Below are 20,507 nucleotides of genomic sequence, written 5' to 3' on the forward strand. Positions count from 1 at the left end.
ATATATATATATAAAATTGATTACTTTGGTTTCTTGATGAACTTAAATATTTCAAAATGACATTCTTCTTCAGGAAGTGACATCCTTTTTAGTGTAAAAAAAAACAATGAATTTCTGAGGTGTTTTGACTTTTCTCACTTTACCATTCCATCATGTCAGATTAAATTACAAAAATCAATATAATATAAAATATAATATAAAAAAATATATATATACTATATATAAATAATGATGATACATGAAAGATAATTACAAGTTGTCAAATTAGGCTGACATTGGAAACAGGCAATATTAATATTAGTGTTAAATATAATAACATAAACAGCTACTGGGGGAAAAACATGAAAACAGGGTTTTTGAAAAATGTAAATTGGTTTATTGCTGGTTTAAGATGATTTACCAGCTAGACTTAAACGATCGACCAGTTCAAAATGAGGCACATTAGCTAGTGATGCAGCTGATTAAACCAGTTTGGACTAGGCAAAAAATGTAAAATCTAAAACTAGCTACCGTGTTTTGAAGCCGAAAAGTTAATCTAAACAAAAATAAATAGTTGTTCATCTAAACCTCTTGGTTGGCCATGTTGAGCTTGGTAGTGAGTTCCTCTCGTATGGTCTCCAGTTGCTGTTGCAGGTGGTTTCTCTGCTCTTCCAATGACAGACGCCGGATATCAAACTGTTGTCTCATCTCCTGGGAAAGTAAAAATAAAGAGAAAACATCAGAAAAGCCATAGCAGGCCCAAGAAATGAGAGGTGAAACCAGACAGCAGGACGATCTGCTGTAGACAGATGGAGTCTTTTTCAATTTAATTACACAGGAGCTGTAAAAGAGCTTTGTTGAGCACAGAGAGGTTTTCAAAAATAAAGTGACATGATTGTCATGAGATGACAAGAAGATTAGTCTCAATATTTGTCGTGATTGAGAGCTTTTTATGGAGTGCCACAAAAACAGTGGGAATAATATCATTGTCACATTGTCATCACTGCAATGAGAAATGTCTGTTTGCATAATCAACAACACTCAACAAGGAGCAGAAAATGTAATTTGGCATAGCTCTCAGGGTTTCAATAGATGATTTGGGAACAGTGATAATCCACCAGTTGTGTTTAATAGGACTAAATATTCATATTTTTAATTTGTTTTGCATTAAGACGTTGCAGTTTATTTTTATTAAACAGAACACAGAGAATAACAACAATCAAAAGAGAACGGGAGTAAATATCTAGTGCGAAAATGCTAATAAAGCGAAAACATAAAGCTCATTATATATCTAAATTCATATGAACAAATATTCATATTAACTTAAAGGTTCACCCAAAAATTAAATTTGTTCACCCTTAGTCCAACCAAGATGTAGATGAGTTTGTTTCTTCATCAGAACAAATTTGGAGAAATTTAGCATCACTTGCTCACCAATGGATCCTCTGCAGTGAATGGGTGCCGTCAGAATGAGAGTCCAAACAACTGATAAAAACATCACAATAATCCACAAGTAATCCACGTGACTCAGACCATCAGTTAACATCTTATGAAGTGAAAAGCTGCGTGTTTGTGAGCAAGTTATGTAATGCAAAATTTCTCCAAATTCTGTTCTGATCATGAAACAAACTCACATCTTGGATGGCCTGAAGGTGAGTACATTTTCATTATATTTCCATTTTTGGGTGAAATATTCCTTTAAGTACTGAATTCATGGTAAAAAAAAAAAGTTCTTACACTGAGCAACTGGTTCTTCTCTCTCTCAGCGGCATTGCGAGCACTTTCCTGCTGGACTCGGTGTTTCTCCTCGAGTTCTTCTAAGGATTCTGCTTGGCTTTCTTTCAGACAGGCCGTTTCCTCCTCGTATTTGGCCCTGATTCGCGCCAGCTCCATCTCATAGTTCTGCTTTTCCTCACAAAGCGACTGCCAAAACAGCACAGCTTCATTTACACTTTGTCAAATCTCGATACCTTGTTTCGAATACCATGATAATTGTTTCCAACTGGCAGTGACCGATTTCAAAATGTTTGTGTAGACCACATTTGCCATGTATGAGTATATAGTCCCAGTCCCAAGGATGTAACCAAATATTCAAGATTGGGAGGGGGGGCTAAATGTAAAAAACAAATAATATGTCAATAGAAAACCCATACTTATCATCATGCAATAAAATGAATAATGGAGGGAATGTGTTCCTCTGAATGTCTTTGGTGTTTCATCAATGTAGCCTATCATAGCATGGAACTCTGTAATGATAAATATGTAGATTACTGTGATTATTGATTGAATGTACTGTTATTGTTATGCCATTTTTTTTCTGTTGATGCTGTAACACCTTAATTTCCCTTTGGCGATCAATAAAGGATGTTAGGACGTTTGATCACAAATACAGTAATATTGTGAAATATTATTACAATTTACAATAATGTTTTCTATTTTAATATATTTTATAAAAAAAAATTTTTTTTCCAGTGATGGCAAAGCTGAATTTTCAGCATCATTACATCATTACTCCAGTCTTCATTGCCACATGATCCTTCAGAAATCATTCTAATATGCTGATTTGTTGCTTAAGAAACATTTCTTATTATTATCAGTGTTCAAAACAGTTGTGCTGTTTTATATTTTTGTGGAAATGGCGATAATTTTTTTCAGGATTCAGGAAAAATCAGAAGAACAGCATTTATGTAATAAAAGTATTGCAACACTTGCAAAATCAATAATTGCTTCCAAACAGGTTTTTAGTCCTGCCTCCCGTCTGCCTATTTTAAGAAAAAAGAAAAGGTGAAAAATGATTGACCTTCTCCAAGTTGAGGATCTTCTGATGCTGTTGTTCTTCCAGTGTTTGAATCTGTTTCTGAAGTCTTTCTCTCTCCTCCTCCAGCTGTAGGATCTTCTCCTTCAGGCGGTTCTGCTCGGAGCCCAGATCCCTGATAGTGGCCTCGTGGCTCATTTGGGTTGCTTGAAGAGAGCCTATCTGACCTGTTAATTAAATACATGGGTATTAGATTAACGCTTCCTCAAAAAATAAATATGGTATATTATTTGTGAACATGAAGGAGTCAATCGCAAACACAAAAACTATGTAGAATTCAGTGTAAATTCAGAGTTAAATCCATCTCTGCCAAGCTATCACATAACTGTAACCTCTCTAAAAAAAACCTCTCACACTGCAGCTGGAGTGATTCAGTGTCATATGCTGAAAAAAATGTAATTTGGTCATGAGATTATTCTCACTGGCTTTGTGAAGGATTTCATTGGCCTGCTGCTGAACTCGATCTCTGCTTCCCTCCAGCTCATATTCTGTATCTTTCAGCTGCATCACCCAAATCTCTCCATCCTGTATGGCCTCTTCCAGCTGCTTGTGTAACTCCTGTAAATGGGAAAAAATTTCTTTTTTGAGATGCATTATTATTTTTTAGAAAGCATCAAAACTTACAAACTCATCTCAATGATCTTTACTTCATTTCATTATTTACTGTAAATTGTAAGTACCAAAGACATTTTGTGTTTCTTCAGCTATGGCTTATTTTGGAACTATGTACTCTAAACACACTTTTTACACGTATACACTGATGCAATTTGCCCAGGAACAATGTACATACATGCATCACAGGACAATTCTGTCAAAATTCTGAACCATCACAAATATTTTCATAACTGCCTAATTTCCAACACATCTCAGACAATGTAGTGTGTTCAAAAGCATTCTGTAATGGAAATCACATCACATTTTAAACATATCGAAATACATAAACTGCCTCTTTTGTCTTACTAACGTTAATAGCTAGAATTCTATATATTCCAAATAAACACAGTTAAATATTAATTTCACACTTTTTGTGAAATTGCAGTTTGGAAATGCACAATATCTTTCTTTTTTTTTATCCGTCACATTTTCATACTTTGTCTCATGACATTTCTTCTTCTTGTAGACAAGGGCACTTTTGATAAAACATACTAATAATTTGCTGAAATTTCAGCTTTGCCATCACAGGAATAAATTGCAGTTTAAAATAGAAAAGTTTTTAAAATTTTTATTATTTCACAATATTATTATTTTTAATTAAATAAATGAAGCCTTGGTGAGTATAATGATTTCTTTCAAAACCATAAAAGAATCTTACCAACCACAAACTTTTGAATGGTAGTGTACATTGAAATGGTTTACTTTGCTTATTGTTTAGATTATAGATATAAAAAATGTGTAATACTTATGATAGATTTCCATAGTAAGATTGAAATTCTATGTCTGGGAAAAGGGTAAAACAATAAAAGGTATATTAAATGTAATAAAATTAAATTATGTAGACATTTCCAAGACATTTTCAATATGACTGTAACATAACAGAAATAAAAAAGTTTTAATTGAGTTTTAATAATCAACCTAATAAAAGTGTCTAGAGTTGAAGCAACACCCTTCAATGAATCTCCATGTACTGAAAATGTTCAAATCATTACCTTAATTGTGACTTCTGCATTGTTAAGAGACGCCTGCAGTCTGTTGGTCTTGTCCCTGCTTTCTCGTGCCTCGTCCTGAGCTCTGTGGAGTTCAGCACGGAGTTTACAAAGGGTCCTCTGAAGAGCTGACTCCTGCACCTGAAACTCCTTCCTCAGTTCCACCTCCGTCCTCTTCCAGGCCAGCAAGTTCTCTGTGGTGAGCTGCTGCGTTCGCCTCATGGCCTCCAGCTCGCGTTCATAGAACCCTTGAGCCTTGCACATCTTGGCCTCGTATTCCTCCACCAGTCGGACTTTGTCCTGCATCAGCTCCTCCACGCGCTCCATGAGCGACTCCAGCTCCGTACTGTGCAGCTCGGCCAGTTTCTCCTGTTCCAGGCTGGAGGACGCACTCTGGTTCTGCTGGCTTTCCAGTAGCTCCTGGACTTCCTGTCGGTGGACCGACTTGAGCTCCTCCAATGCCCGCCGTTTCTCCTGTTCAAACTGGGCTTGCACCTGACTGAAGGAGCGCAGCTTCTCTTCGAACTCGTGCCGCATTTCCTCCATTTCACGTGACATGGAGACCACGCGTTGTGTGTGTTGGGCCTCCGTGCACAGCTGTGTGTCCTCCATGCGCTGCCGGTACATCTCGAACTCGGCTAGCGCTTGGCGCTTCATGTGTTCGTGCAGCTCCACGGATTCCTCCAAGGACTGCAGGCGCCGTTTCAGGTCAACCTCGTCCCCGATCTTGCTCTTGTAGTGAAGGATCTTCTCCCGAGCCTCTGTCAGGATGTGTTGAACCTCCTCATCGTGGGCCTCCTTCAGAGATTGGATGGCATCTTCGTGCTCGTCGTTTTTCGTGTTGAGGGCATAAATGACCTGTGAGAAACATGGATGATGATAGTTTTTATACAGCTGCAGAAAATTGGAAACGTCACATCATTTCTAGACAGCCTGTCTGTCTTTCATTTCATTCCCTCTAAATATCTGTGATTAACTCAGCTGTCAGCACCCTTAAAATCTGTGATTATGCGATCGGTCTTCATGTTTACTGAAAACAGCAGCTGTAGTAAGATTTCTGAGATTCTTTCACATGGAATAATCCACTTATGAGTCATTTTAAAACTTTAAAGTTAATTATATTAAGTATTGGCAGATACAATCACAAGGCAACACGTGGCAGCAAGGTATGGAGACCAGACCTTAATTTCTTCTGTGGAACAGACACAAACACACACACAAAAGATATTTTGAAAAATTTCTCAGTGTTTTATTTGTCAATGAAATTTGACCCCATTGACTTGCATTGTATATAAAACAGCATTCATTAAAATATCTTCTATTGTGTTCCAGAGCGGACATACAGGTTTGGAAGTACATGAGGGAGAATAAATGACACTTTCCGCAGTTGATTACTCACAATTAATTAACACAATTGTTTTGTATTACAAGTTGTTGGAAATATAATGTTTAAATATGCAAATAAGGCATTGTCTAATTCAATATGCACTGATTTGCATATATTTCCAGAACAGAAATCTGAATACTGGATAAAGCCAGGCTCAAAATTCTTGTTTTATTTTGTAGACAGTGTTAAATACACAGGGGTATTTGATATATGAATAAACCCCTCAGTAAAAACAGTAAATCAGAAAAAGCTGTCAACAGCTGTAAAAAAAAAAACATAATTATTAGGTGAATGATATATAAATGAACCCCTCTGAACACCTCCAGAATGTAGACAGGAATAAAATTGGAAAATGTGTTGTATGTAAGTGCTGCTGAAGTGGAGATTTATAGCTCAGTGCATGAAAAGTGCAAGAAAAAAATCATTTTGAGAAAATGGCATATGTAGCTATTCTATTGGTAACACTTTATTTTAAGGACCAGTTCTCACTATTAACTAGTTGCTTATTAGCATGCATATTACTAGCATATTGGCTGTTTATTAGTACTTATAAAGCACATTTTAATGCATTATCCTGCATGACCATATTTTAGATCCCTTAATACCTAAACCTAACAGCAACTTAACTAACTATTAATAAGCAGCAAATTAGCAGTTTATCAAAGGAAAACTCTTAGTTAATAGTGAATGTGTGTTCCGTTCTAAAGTGTAACCATTGTATTTGAAATCCACGGATGCAAACAGATAAAATATCATAAAATAAACACTTAAATGTTTATTTTGGATGTTTTCTTTCCACTAGCCCGAAAGAAGTCAAGTTATGGAAGCAAAATAACATAAAATCTCAATGCATGACAAAAACAATGGTTTTGCCAATAGTGTCTTGCTTAAAGCCAAGAAATACTTCTCCAAGCCACATGTGTCCATCTGTGACACCTCTATAACTGTCTGGTTTGGGTCAGCCACCAAATAAGACATATAAGAAAACTGCAACGAAAGGAAAAAAGCAACATAAAAGGGAGGAAAAATCATTATGGATCCATCAGACCAAGGACACAACCTCTTTTCACCTCTGGCAGGCATCACAGAGCACTGGCAACCAAAACAGTTTATTTCCACTGGCCCTTTCAATATAGTGCAATATTCTCTTAAGCATTATTAGGCAATAAAGATGTACATTATGCAATCATATATTCACTTTTATGCTGTTTCAATACACTATATCCACTTTGCACACCCTTGAACAAATATTTAAATGCGTATTTTTAGACTAGAAGTTATACATCTTCTTCTTTATGCATCTTCTTGCATGCATAATATATATTTAGAGCGCTCAAAGCTCCTGTAAACCAAATCAAATTCCTTGTATTTCTATAAAACTCTTTCTGATCTGGACCAAACTCTTGATTTAATAAACAAGAGTCAGTATTAAAAATTTCCTTTTGGAGCCAAGAGTTTTTCCAGCCAAGCATTTCATAATCATGACTTGCTTTCGTTGTGCTTAAGAGTTGCACATCAAAGCAAGCCGCCTTCACTTGCTGCTCTCACGCTGTTGTTCTCCTTTTCATCTTTAATTGATTCCTTTCTGTCGCATGTTATTAACATACTGTAAGGAGCCAGGACGCCCTATTCTGCACAACTGTAATTATGCAAATTAGCTCTACCTAGTTTAATTAGTGTATTAATACAGTCCATGACAGTTTCAAACCCATAAAACTGGATTTTCCTGAACAAAGCTTTTCTTACCATATTGAAGAAATGGATTAGATGTGAATTTAAATAAATGATTTGGCTGGAGTCTGAGAAACCTCAAGGGTACTTTAATAGCTTGAAAACATACCTATCATTTAATTATCATGTTTATACTCAATGACTTAAGATAATCTTATGAGAACATACAAACACAATTTCAACTTCATAACATGCTCCAAAATACTTTGCATTACTTCATATGGGGTCTCATAAATAAATGTTCACATCTTCTGATTAGTGCACAGTGCACACCAGTGTTAGTTTAGTACAACTGAGATACTATTGTAATTTTATTAATATTTTGAAAAAAAAATTATATTTTATGTTCTCATTTTAATTTTAGTTAAATTTGAGTAATTTTGTTGTGTTTTTGACTTTTTTAAATATATCAATATAGTTTTTATATTTACATTTATTTCAGTTAATATGTATTTTATTTGTGACCTTTTTATGGTTTACTATAATACTGTAGTATAATATCTGTAATAACCCTGGTTTACACAGTATAGTTTATTTAATTTAATATATATATATATATATTTTTTTTGCAATGTGTTTTTGTTGTGTTTAAACAGACCCCAGGCAGAAACACTACTAGAATACTAGAATGAATACCAGTCACATTTCTGTGAAATGCATGCCTATTTTTTGGTAAAATCTTTAAAAAATTCTGTCTGTTGGATTTTGTTTACATCGAAAGAACATATTAAAAGCATCTGAAAGGGAAATTAAGAGGTTAAATATTGTTATTGTTTTCACACATCTAGGTCTGGGACACTAAACATAAAAACAGTGAATACGCAATCTTGAATCCAAAGCAAAGATTGCTCTTGTGTTGGGCATAAATTACACAACTAAATGAAATCAGAGGTAAAAAATAATAAGGCATATGCACTTTTGATAAATGTGGATGTTAATAAACTAGACTGATTATTTCTGCATTAGAGTCTCGTTATGTAAAATGCCTTGCTGAATTATTTTTGCAGAAATTAATCACAGATTAAATGCATCTTGCAAACCTTGTCTGGGATTATAAACAGATTTTTGCAGGGGGAAAAAAGGTGCAAAAATTGCAATATGTAGGGCATCATCTCTATGGGGGATAAGGATTAAACATCATGCAGAATCCTGCTTACAGTCTATTCATATTAAAGTTGAGATACTGTTATCAAAATACAAGCAATGTGATATTGCCTACCTTGGTGAGCTGTGATATTTTTTTACTCATCTTCAGGTGCAGATCTTGAGTGTATTCCATGGTCAACGCAGATTCGTAGAGTAAATGGCTGGATGTGGAGAATGGACTGGTGCCTGATCCAGAAGCAGAAGCAGCGGCAGCAGCGGGAGGATTGATGCCCGCAGCAGCGCTGTACGGCGGCTGCCAGCCCGTCCCCGTCGCCATCTTCACGTACTGCCACGATCCCAAATCCTTCGCAAACAGGTTAAGGATGATCCTGCGCCATCAGTATACCTGTCATCCATATGAATTCATGTAAACCCATCATGCTGTTTCTCTATACGTGTCGAGCTGCGACTGTTCACCTGACTCTCCACACAATCAATATTCTTAGCGTCTGATATTAGCGCTACGTGACAGATGTGGTTGTTATTGGTCTACATCAGTCAGTCATCAGTGGCGGGAACCGAATGACAATGAACTAACTGAGCGCTAAAATGTAACATTCGAGCATCATCACATTCACGCGCTGTGGCGGATGCGGCGCGAGGAGAGAGAGTTGTAAATGACGTCAGAGCTGCACGGTTACCTCACGCACTGCTTTTCTGCTGCAGATACGTGATGTAAATACAAACGGGCCTATGAATTATCGACAAAACAAAGCAACGCGACCTAAGACACACCAACAAGTGTAGTTTGCTCATGTTAGGAGTGATGCGTTGTTAGTTGTGTGTATACAGGCAATAATATAATATATTTTATATTTGTATAATATAATTTTACATTTACATTTAGTCATTTAGCAGACGTTTTTATCCAAAGCGACTTACAAATGAGGGCAATGGAATCAAAATCAACACAAGAGCAATGATATGCAAGTGCTATAACAAGTCTCAGTTAGCTTAACGCAGTACACGTAGTAATATAAATATAATATTCTGGTGTATTTGAGGAGTATTGTATAGTTGTGTGTATACAGGCAATAATATTACACAACGTATTTTATATTAATATATATCCAAATATAAAATTCTGGTATGTGTAGACTTTATTCTTTTATTAACATAAAGTCTTTATATAAATGTATCTGATTAATATAACTCATGTTTGTTTTTAACTAGGCTATGTAATTGTTTTGACTATTATCTTGACTACATTAATGAACTGAGACTCATTACATGTGTGTGTGTGTGTAAAATTAATATTATATATGTATGTATATGTAGTATATATTTTAATATTTATACTTATTTGTTTTTGTCGTTTTATATAAATTTATCTGACAATATTATTATATTATAGTGTATAAGGAGTATATTCTCTTTATTATGGTCTTAATATATCTTTATTTGATTAAAATACTGAAAACATTTGCACAACAATGATCTAAGACTCATTATATGTATGTATCTATACACATACTATATAAATTATTATATTAATTATTAATGTATTATTTCACACACACACACACAGAATGATCAGCAGTCCTTATGTGCTTTTGTTGAGTAATTACTGCCATCTACTGGTGTTTGAGTGATAAGTTTTTACTGATGTTTACTACAGCCAGCCCCATTTCAATAAGCAAAAATATGTTTGTTTGTTTTTTTTCAGCAGCTGGGCTCTTACTATCTGTGTGATATTCAGGAAATGATTACAAGACATTGCAAAAAATGTATCTAAAAGGTGTGGTGTGGGTCAACATTGTGCTTTCAGCAACACACCAAAGTCAACTGCTAATGCACACCTATAAAGAATCCTAGGGATATAAATTTTGAGCTTTGAAATCTTGGTTGTCTTTACAAAATGGCCTCCAAAATCAGAAAGCATGCATTAATATGTCTCTAATCTCCTGTGTGAAAACTCACAAAACCAAGTAACAGGAAACCACAAACATTATCATCAGAAGAAATATGATATAATCTTGTCATCTTCCTTCTTGACGTTGATGGTCTTCAACCCTTCTACATCTTATTTGGTCTGCCATTTTCATACAATTTTACAACAGAAAAGCATGTTGGAACATGAATTAGGTGTGTCTTCCAGCACAAAAGCACATTGCTTAATAGTTTTATGTCTGGATGAGGAAAAATAAACAGAGAAGTATTTTCATTTTTGATTCATAACATAATAATGGACTTCATGAGTAAATGTCAATGCATAATTCTTAATAATATTTTGTAAGTTTTATGTCTTTTTTTATAGCTTAATTACCATTATTAAAACATTATTTTTCACTTCTATTTGTTGTGGTTTAGGAAACTAAGTTACCCCTGAAGGACATGGTTAGGGAAACATTAACTCTATTCTCAAACTGAATGTTGACAGATGACGTCACGTCGTCGTCTTTTTTTTTTTTTACCCCGTGTGAATGTGAATGACTGTGACACGCGCGTTAAAAGTTGCTGCAACCCTCTTACTCAATCACTCGAAAGCAGTTGAACACATCGAAGGGACTTGAGGTTACCTGTGCAGTCGCGGATTCATAAGGATTGGACGTGGGTTGACAAATTTCTGATTTGAGGTAAACGCGGCGGTTTGTTGGCAGCTTACCTTGGGGAAAAGTTCTCTGCTGCTGGAAAGCGTTTGTTTTTATTGACCAGGATGAAACAATCAAAAAGTGCACTGGAATTGATTGACTTGAGCTTTCTGTCTGCTGAGGAAGAGGCAGCCATCCGTCAAGTGCTTCTGAGAGATGAAGATTTAAAACGACTGGAGAGTGGACGAGTCAGGTAGGAAATGGTTGTTTGACCTTCACTGCAGTCTGCAGGATAGTTCATGTGGAGCTGTATTGTACAAGTACCATAGACAAGTACGCATGCTTACCACAGAAACACAAGTACTGATGATGTATTTTCCTGTTTTTCCCCATTAAAGTTTTTAGGAAGTTACTGGTTATTTATTTATTTAAAATACATTTTAATTGAATTTATTTTAATTTTAATCACATTTTAGGTTTTAAAGTATTTAAATTTATTTGACTAATTAAAAAAATGTATATATGTGTGTATTTATTTGAGTGTTGGCATTTGTATATATCTAAACATGTTGGTATTTGAGAAAAATATTACTGTTAAAATAGCTAAATTTAATATAGTGAAAATTGCTCAATTTGATCCAAAACTGTCAGCAGTGGTGTCAGTTGGCATTTCGCACATTAAACTTGTAAATATGTTGCTGCCATACTTCAGCTTGTTGTTATGATAAACCAAGTGTGAGTATCTGTTGACCCATATTTAGTGAAAATAACATGTGTTCTGCATTTGCTACAGTCGGCCTCTGAGAGTTAACTGTGCTTACATAAAAGGATAGTTCATCCAAAAATGTAAATTCTGCCATCATTTGCTCCACCTCAGGTTGTTCCAAACCTATAAGAGTTTCTTTCTTCTGTTCAACTTAAAAGGTATTTTATGACAGAAATTTCATTTTGGGTGAACCCTGTTTGTGCTTTTTATGACATATCAGGAAACTGAGGCAGTCAGTCCCTGACCTTACGCAGCTGAGGACTTTGACAGGTGAGTGGTTTGAAGAGCTGAAGGTCAGGCGATACGGAGAGCAGACGGATGTCACAGCAGTGGTGAGGTCCTCCATGAGATGGAAGAAAACAGCAGGTATGCAGGAGTTCATGCCTTCCTTATTGAGCTCATGCTGTTATCTTTGAGTACATACACCACACCTGTCTGTCATTTCAAACTTTTGTATTCTGACTGAGTCATATATACATATTGCCCTTAGCTACTGTAACTGTGAAACTTGATTTTTGATATGAACTACTTTGCATCTAGGTTTGAATCAAGCAGTTTTGATTATGTCAGAACTGATTATATTTGCCATTTCTTTTTAAACTCAGCTCATAAACTCAACCCGTTCCTGAATGATACACTAGACAAGAACAAAGAGAATGGAAAGGAGGATCACAACACACTTTCAAAGTAATGGCCTTTATTTTACAGCACTGACATGCCAACCAAATGAATTTTAGATTGATTTTCAATATGTACATTTTTAGTAAATAGATTAATCCAGGACAAGTAATGATATATATATTTTTTCTGTCCACTGTAGACCGTCAGCTGACCCTAGATTAATTCATCCAGCCCTTAGTAAAGAGGTTTGTCTCAATTTATATATTTTATTTTTCTGTGAATATTTAGAATGTAAGACCAGAATTGTATTTTTATTTGATTTCATTTTTTATTATTTAATTTCATTTAATTTCATCTTTATTTATTCACAGACTTATCATCAATATACTGATGATGACGTTATGGATAGTGGTGAGTTTTAATCACATGAATAAACATGGATTTAATTTTTTATATAAATTAGTCATTGAGCAATCATGAATGATTTGTAGAGAATTACAATACTGTTCAAATCTGGGGTTGGTAAGATTTTTAAATGCTTTTAAATATGATCATGAAGTCTGTGATAATTTGTCAAAAAATACAGCAAAAACAGTAATATCGTGAAGTATTATTACAATTTAAAATAACTGTTTTTATTTTAACATATATACATATATATACACACACACACACACATATATATATATATATATTAAGGGGGTCTGAATACTTTCCGTACCCACTGTATATTAAAATGTCATTTTTGTCCTGTGATGCAAAGCTGAATTTTCAGCATCATTAATCTAGGCTTCAGTGTCACATGATCCATTGAAATCATTCTGATATGCTCATTTGGTGTTCAAGAAACATTTCATATTAATATTTAATATTTTTGTGTAAACTGGCCTTTTTTTCAGGACTGTTGTTTTATCAAATAAATGCATCTTTCTTTAAAAAAAAACAACAACCCCTGCTCACCCCAAACTTTTGAATGGTAGTTTATATTTGAAAAAAACAAAATAAAACAACAACAAAAACAACCAAAAAAAACAGTATTGTTTAAGATCGATTTGGTGATGTTTTGGTCATACTTTTCAGTACAAATGATCTGTGTTTACAGAAACTTCATCTGTTCCACGAATAGCTGGGAGAAAAGAAAAACTACGAGCAGAACTTGATGGCAATCGTGTTCTCAATGGCACTGACCCACAACCCAATTCATCAGAAGCACAACCCAAAGAGCTCTCTGGTGACCAAACAACAACAGTTTTTCCCTTCTTCAGTGCAGTTCAAGACACTAAACCTGAAAGAGGCACCATAAAAAATGCAACAAATCCAGAGCCGAGGAGAAAAGTTTCACTCCCTCCAGCACTACGGAAAGACCAATCATTTGAAGAGAACTGGGTGAAGATCTCCCTCGAACCGAGCACAGTGAAACCTGTGCACGATGAAAGCAGTAGTGTTGGGCCTAATCAAAAAGAGGTAAAATTGCATGTTGAGAATACAGAGGCCTTAAAGAAGCAGGACACATCAAGTCCAAACATAGAGCCTCCGTCTTTAAATTTCATGGATCAAACATCATTTCAAATTGTATCTCAAGCTGAACCTAAAGATGTTTTCTTAGAAAGATGTTCATCAACTGAGTTTCAGAATCAACCACAGACTTCCTTAGTTTTCACCAGTGATGGGCCAGAATTGACTAGGCACTCAGATCACAAAGCTTCAGAGAAGGTTAACAAGTATACTAATGCTTTCCAAGATAGTACATGCAGAGATCAGCAGTGTTCAGCTGAATGTACGTTTAGAGAGTCTGAGAGTGATAAACTGCGTCCCTCAGACTCTACTAATGAGCATGATAAGAGAAAGATGGTCTCCAGAGATATTCTTAATGATGAGGCAAGTTCAGACAGGAAGGGAGGTGAAGCGAAAAATGTAAGCGCTGGTTTACTTGCTGAGACAGATACAGATCAAGTAGTTGAGTGTGTAGCTGGTGAGGAACAAATCAATAAGCATTGCTCTGCTGAAAAAGCATCCCAAAGTCAGTCATTAAAATGGGGGATTGAAATGGATTCTGATGAATTTCCCTCTGACACTCTGCAGGGGAAAGATGCTTCCAGTGATTCAGGCAATGAACGACCAGTGGAAATGGAAAAGAAAACACCGAATAAAAATGAGCTGTTGCAGAATAAAACGGCTGATATAAGTGTGGTAGAAGATTCCAAAATGTCATCACCACCTTTAAAACCAAGCGTCAGTGGCAAAACTGTGCAAAGATATCTTGATGCGCATGAAGAGAAAGAAAAAATAAAGATGAAGTCATCAAATGATCAGAACCTACCAAAAGACACTAGCAATAAGAGTCAAGTTTTAGCAGAATTAAGCCAAGACTATCTTTCAATGACAGATGATGGGAAATTAGTGCACACTGGAAATGCTGGAGTGCAAGTTAACACTAAACATATCGACAGAACTGTTGTTGAACCATTTCAACCTGCTAAACCTACAAGTGAAGATGTTGCTGGACTGGGTGAAGGTTCTTCAAAGATGAAGGATGAGGAGGACAATGCTGAAACCGAGCAGAGGACAGAGTCAGATATTCTACTAAGTGTTCTGGCAAGAGCTCAAAAGGCAAGACCACCTGTCCTGCAGAAGATCACCGTTCAGGAGCCAAAGCAGGAGACTAGAGATGATACGGTTCCTACAATAGTCATTATGCCATCTGAATCTCCAGATCCAACAGAAATGAAAGGTAAATGATTATGACATCTAATATTAGAGGCTGATTCACCCTGTTAGCTTGAAGTGTGAAAATGGCGTATCTGATTTCTGAAGTGCCCTCAAGGCCTGATATCTGAGAGAGACACTCCCTGTATTGTGTCTGTTCATTTAAGCTCAGGTTTAACCTGTTAGATTTCTCCCGGTAGATATACATGGATTTATATCTTATTTGAGCTTTATTCTTTGATTTCTTTAGGACAAAAACACGGAGTGTCCGATCTAGAGGCTTTACTTAAGGGATCCACTTCTAAAACTCCTTCCTACACTGCAGATGCTTGGGAGGTGAGCTACTGTTCATCCTGCAAATATAATGTATACTGTTGCAGCACTTGAAATATCATTCCATCATTCCTTTTATCATCCACTGCAGTGTGCAGTGTTGATCAGAGTAAGTTGCTTGACTGTCAAAAGTAACCTTATGTTTTGCTTTGCTGTTTTTGTTTATATTGTCTTCTATGTTACAGGATGAAGGAGTTGATTCAGATGATGATGATACTTCACTGTCCAGCTGTGGGTCAGATCTCTCTAGCAGAAAAGGCTATTCGGCTAGCGCATTGTCTCTTACTGATGTGAGCTGGACCTTTTTATTTTTAAAGATGTTTAAAGGCCAGTTTGCCATTGCTTGTCTGAACTTGTCAGTTAGCTGATAAACAGTTTATTATAAGTAATTCCGGCCTAAATTTATGGTTGAGCCAAAGTTTGGGAGGCACCATAAAGCCATAGCAGTTAAAGTAAATAAGAGGATGAATCTGGATATTAAACAAATCCGAAATTAATCTAAACATCTAAAAACACTTTTGAACACATTTAAATAGCCCTTAAGTAGTATAAAATATCTGCTTTACATTGAATGTTATGTTTTGCTGTCTAGCATGTGCTTACACACATAAAGGCCGTTGTGCTCCAGTGGGGCGCAGGTTCAAGTACAGACTGCGTCATTTCCCAGTCCCATATTCCCCTCTCTCTCTCCCACCCTTTCCTGTCATCATTCACTTTCCTATCCAAGTACAAGGCAATAAAAGTCCACAATTAAAAAAGATGGTGTTCCAGAGATTTATCTTGTTTTTTTCCCCCCATAAGCACACCGGTAGTTTGCTGAGTGTGTACAGCGACGCAGGGGATTTTGGGAATGTTGAAGTGCAGGGCTCTGTGGAGTTTGCAGTGATGTACAGCCCTGTTGGAGAGCTCATTATCATGATTGAACAGTGCCAGGATCTGGCCATAGCTAATCCACGTAAACAACGCACTGACCCGTGAGTTCTCAACCTAAAAAGAATCTATCTATCTATCTATCTCTCTATCTGACTGTCTGTGTATCTATCTATCTTCAGTTATGTGAAGACCTACCTCTATCCAGACAAGTCACGTCGCAGCAAAAGGAAAACTTCCATTAAGAAACGGACCTTGAATCCAGTTTATGTTGAATCTCTGAGAGTATGTTTCTCTCTGTGACACTAAAATACAATATCATATTTATATTTAATATAACCTTGCATCTTATCTGTACTGTAAATCTCTAATCAGTACAAAGTGAAGCGTGAAGAGCTGCCGGATAAGACTCTGAATCTGTCCGTGTGGCACAATGACTCCAGGGGCCGAAATGTGTTCCTGGGGCAGGTTGAGATCAGTTTTAAGACCTGGGACTGGGGACATGAGGCCCTCACATGGTACAACCTACAGCCAAAGGTACACTGCCTAAAATGATTGTGTGATTAGATGAAAAACATACTTTTAAATGATTTTGTGTTTTGGAACAAAGCCTGTAGGTTCTTTCATATAAAGTGATATCTCAGTTCAACCTAGTTCTCTGTTATAACAGTGTATTATATTTTCTTTTGATTATAGACCTCCGAAAATCAAGAATCGCAAGAGTCTAATGGATTGTTATCCGTTTCACTGAAATATGTTCCTCCGAAATCCGGTACAGTTTCAAATATTGATGTTGCGTCTGTGTATTTCATATCATTTTGTAAACCTAAGTTTAGACATGCAGCTCTTGACAAACAAGCTGTATTTGCACTAAAACATGTCATTTGATTTCAGGTGGGTCGAAGAACTGCACTGGGGAGATTCATGTGTGGCTGCGGGAGGCAAAAGAATTACGTCGCCTGAAGCCTCAGGGAGTCGATTCTTTTGTTAAGTGGTGAGGGTGTGCCTGTCATCTGTTACGGACATGACTTTCAAAGCAGCTAAAGCCATTGTTCCATGTCTAACTCTCTCTCTCCCTCTCTCACGCTTCCTCATTGTCATGTTTGAAGTGTCATGTTTTTTTTTGTGTTTTTTTTTGTCAACTATCAAAATGACTTGAGAAGAAAGGAAATAACCCAGATGACCCATTTCATTCATTTTGTTTGGTTTAGAGGACAAAAGTAAATACGGAACTAACTTCACCGTAACTCATTTTATACATGGTCACACCAAATGTTTTAATAGTGTTTTTTTTTTTATTAGTTCACCCCGGAATCAAAAGAAGGAAAAAAAAGAAATGATATTGTGCAATTAAAATTAAAAGGAAAAATTATAAATTATAAAATTAATTTGTATTTTTAAAAATATTTAACTGTAAAAAATATAATTAATTTTTTAAATACAATTTCTTATTTCTTTTGTTTGATTTTGGGGTGAATTATGACCTGGACATATTCTTTACAGGTGAGATTCACAAAATGTTTTTTTTCTTTCTTAGCTACATTTTACCAGATACCAGAAAGAAAAGCCGCCAGAAGACTCGCATTATAAAAAAGACTCCGGACCCTGTGTATAACCATGCCATGGTGTATGATGGGTTCAAAACTGGGGAAGTCAGTGAGGCCTGCTGCGAATTGACTGTTTGGGATCACAACACACTCGCCAATCAGTTTCTTGGAGGTCTGCGCCTCAGTCTCGGAACAGGTAACAAAACCTTTTCTTCATTGCAGCTGTATTTTATACCTAATCTATATTTAACCAGGGCCCGTATTCACAAAACATCTTAAGGCTCAAAGTAGCTCATAACTCGCCGATTTAGGAGAAAAAAAATAATGGGCGTGTCAGTCTAAGAGTATTTCACAAAGCCTTTTAGTGCTAAAATTAGCTCCTAAATCTGTGAAACTTTAGGAGTAGTGAAGAGGACTCCTAAGTCACTAAGACCAAATCTGAACTATCCTAAAATGGCTGTTGCCAGCAATCTACCTCGGAATATAAACATTTTAGAAACATTTGACGATAATGAGCTTTTAAAAAGGTATCGGCTTTGGTTTGGAGGTTATACCAACTCCAAATTTTGGATTATATCCTTAATATATAGCTGTTCTCACGTCCAGTTTGGTTTTACTTGCCTTATTACAGACATGAAAAATATATCTATAGAGAGCGAAACTTTTAAATGAAAAAAATTCAAATAGAAAACAAATATTCTCAGATTATGTAATCCGCATGAAACATGCATACAGGCGCATACTGCGGCGATGACGAGTCAGTGTCGCCGACTTCATCTCTTAAACCGAAAACAGAAAGCACTGACTAGTGCAACAATAATTAAAACGTTAATGCAGTGTACTTGCTGTTTTTCCCTAACACATTCATAATTATTATATTTGCCGGTGCACTGTGGCAAGCTTTTTTTGCATGCGCTTGAACGCTTATTAGGCTATGTAGGCAATTAAAGGCTCATTATTATGATTTATATGGTTTATAAATAAAAGTGCGACTAATAGTCGACTAATGCTTAAAATGAACGACTACTAGTCGACCAGAAAAATCTTTAGTCGAGGGCAGCCCTAATGCATATTGACTAATTGTTTACGAGAAGCATACATATAAGAGGCTGACAATTAGCTCAATATATAGCCTACTTGTTTAATTAGTGACACTTAGCCTGCATTTTAAAATCTTTATTTGAATGTGGCAATTAACATTTTTATTTTAAAACCTTTATTTGAATATGGCAACATAATATTGCGCTCTACAATATTTCTATGAATAAATCTCTGACAGAGACTATCAGCCAATCACTGTGTGCATAGTTAGTAAGTATGCTGACATCATCCATAGCAACAAGGTCAACCCCCCCTTACTCTTAGCCTAAGACTTCTGTCTATTCCTTAGTAAAAGTTTGTCTCAGCAGCTTTGTGAATAGGTTTTAAGAGAAAACTCTTAGCTAAAAACTTTTACTGCTATTTAGGAGAACTCGTAGTGGTAAGATAAAATGTTTTGTGAATACGGGCCCTGATTTTTGTGTTAGTCCTGATCTAAAAGCTGATGGCAGGTTTCTTGAAGCCATTCCATTAACAGTGTCTCTCTTCACTTGCAGGACAGAGCTATGGCAAAAAAGTTGATTGGATGGATTCGATGGATGAGGAAATTCAAATATGGAAAAGAATGTTGGCCAATCCAAACAGCTGGGTTGAAGGAGAGCTTCCCCTGAGGTCCTCCATGACCCCAAGGAAATGAACCTCCTGAAGTTGTGGTCTCGAATGTTTAGTTGCGAAAGAAAAACAATTGTTGGTTCCCAAAACAAACCGAGCATTTTCAGTTACCAAATCAGTTTCTTAATTTCAGTCCTTCTCTCAACAAAAAATGATTTTTCTGCAACTTATAAAGAGTATATGAAATATGTTGAGAACTTAGTTTGAACATCAGATATGACTATTTGCTATCGAGAGTATGTGTAGTCAATAATGCTGAATCATATTAAATAATTTATCCATACATAAATTGATGTGTTAAGATATGTGATTGTAGTGATTCTTTCCAAAATAAAAAAGTTAAAGAAAACATTTATGTTTGATTGTTCATTGAAAAAAGATAAGCATTTAGATAAGTGTGTGTGTGTATGTATATATATATATATATATGTGTGTGTGTGTAAATACATATATATATATATATATATATATATGTGTGTGTGTGTGTAAATACATATATATATACACACACACAAAAAGTATGTTGCATACATTTTTAATTTTTAAGAACTGATCTGACCTGAATGTTTCATTCGTTCCAAGAGAACCTTTCGAATCTTCTGTTGTCGTGGTAACCGATGAACTGTAACATGCCTCAGCATTTTGAAGGCCTGGTTGCATCTGTTGCAAGTTGCTACTTCTACTGCAGATGGCAGTATTTCACACTTTCATTGCACTTCCTT

At 35.8% G+C, this 20,507-nt stretch overlaps 2 protein-coding genes across 2 annotated transcripts in view; one reads left to right on the forward strand and one right to left on the reverse strand.

Moving 5' to 3' along the window:
- LOC107723694 (protein FAM184A-like) overlaps nt 1–9,283 on the reverse strand; it is a 21,420-nt gene extending 12,137 nt beyond the window's left edge. Inside the window, exons 1-6 of the mRNA XM_016532410.1 lie at nt 8,775–9,283; nt 4,441–5,295; nt 3,217–3,352; nt 2,780–2,961; nt 1,717–1,902; nt 568–690 (exon numbers count right to left, since the gene is read on the reverse strand). Of these exons, the coding sequence (XP_016387896.1) occupies nt 568–690; nt 1,717–1,902; nt 2,780–2,961; nt 3,217–3,352; nt 4,441–5,295; nt 8,775–8,978 (1,686 nt within the window). The 5' untranslated portion in view covers nt 8,979–9,283. The remainder of the gene's footprint in view (nt 1–567; nt 691–1,716; nt 1,903–2,779; nt 2,962–3,216; nt 3,353–4,440; nt 5,296–8,774) is intronic.
- A 1,707-nt stretch (nt 9,284–10,990) lies between these two features.
- Nucleotides 10,991–20,125, forward strand: LOC107723667 (synaptotagmin-like protein 2). The gene is made up of 15 exons (XM_016532379.1): nt 10,991–11,485; nt 12,219–12,364; nt 12,604–12,685; nt 12,819–12,864; nt 12,991–13,030; nt 13,722–15,350; nt 15,576–15,661; nt 15,844–15,948; nt 16,460–16,632; nt 16,711–16,813; nt 16,904–17,065; nt 17,225–17,300; nt 17,423–17,522; nt 18,066–18,271; nt 19,671–20,125. The coding sequence occupies exons 1-15, from the start codon at nt 11,358–11,360 to the stop codon at nt 19,808–19,810; spliced, it is 3,222 nt and encodes a 1,073-aa protein (XP_016387865.1). The 5' UTR covers nt 10,991–11,357; the 3' UTR covers nt 19,811–20,125.
- Nucleotides 20,126–20,507: the final 382 nt, after the last annotated feature.

This window comes from Sinocyclocheilus rhinocerous, unplaced genomic scaffold (assembly GCF_001515625.1).
Source record: "Sinocyclocheilus rhinocerous isolate Xijiao unplaced genomic scaffold, SAMN03320098_v1.1 scaffold283, whole genome shotgun sequence".
NCBI classification, from domain to species: Eukaryota; Metazoa; Chordata; class Actinopteri; order Cypriniformes; family Cyprinidae; genus Sinocyclocheilus; species Sinocyclocheilus rhinocerous.

Excerpts from the sequence above, each read along its gene's own strand:
- LOC107723667 (XM_016532379.1), top strand. The coding sequence starts at position 11,358 with ATGAAACAATCAAAAAGTGCACTGGAATTGATTGACTTGAGCTTTCTG. Across the intron at positions 11,486-12,218 it reads CTGGAGAGTGGACGAGTCAG|GAAACTGAGGCAGTCAGTCC; the intron begins GTAGGAAATGGT and ends ATGACATATCAG. Across the intron at positions 13,031-13,721 it reads TGATGACGTTATGGATAGTG|AAACTTCATCTGTTCCACGA; the intron begins GTGAGTTTTAAT and ends CTGTGTTTACAG.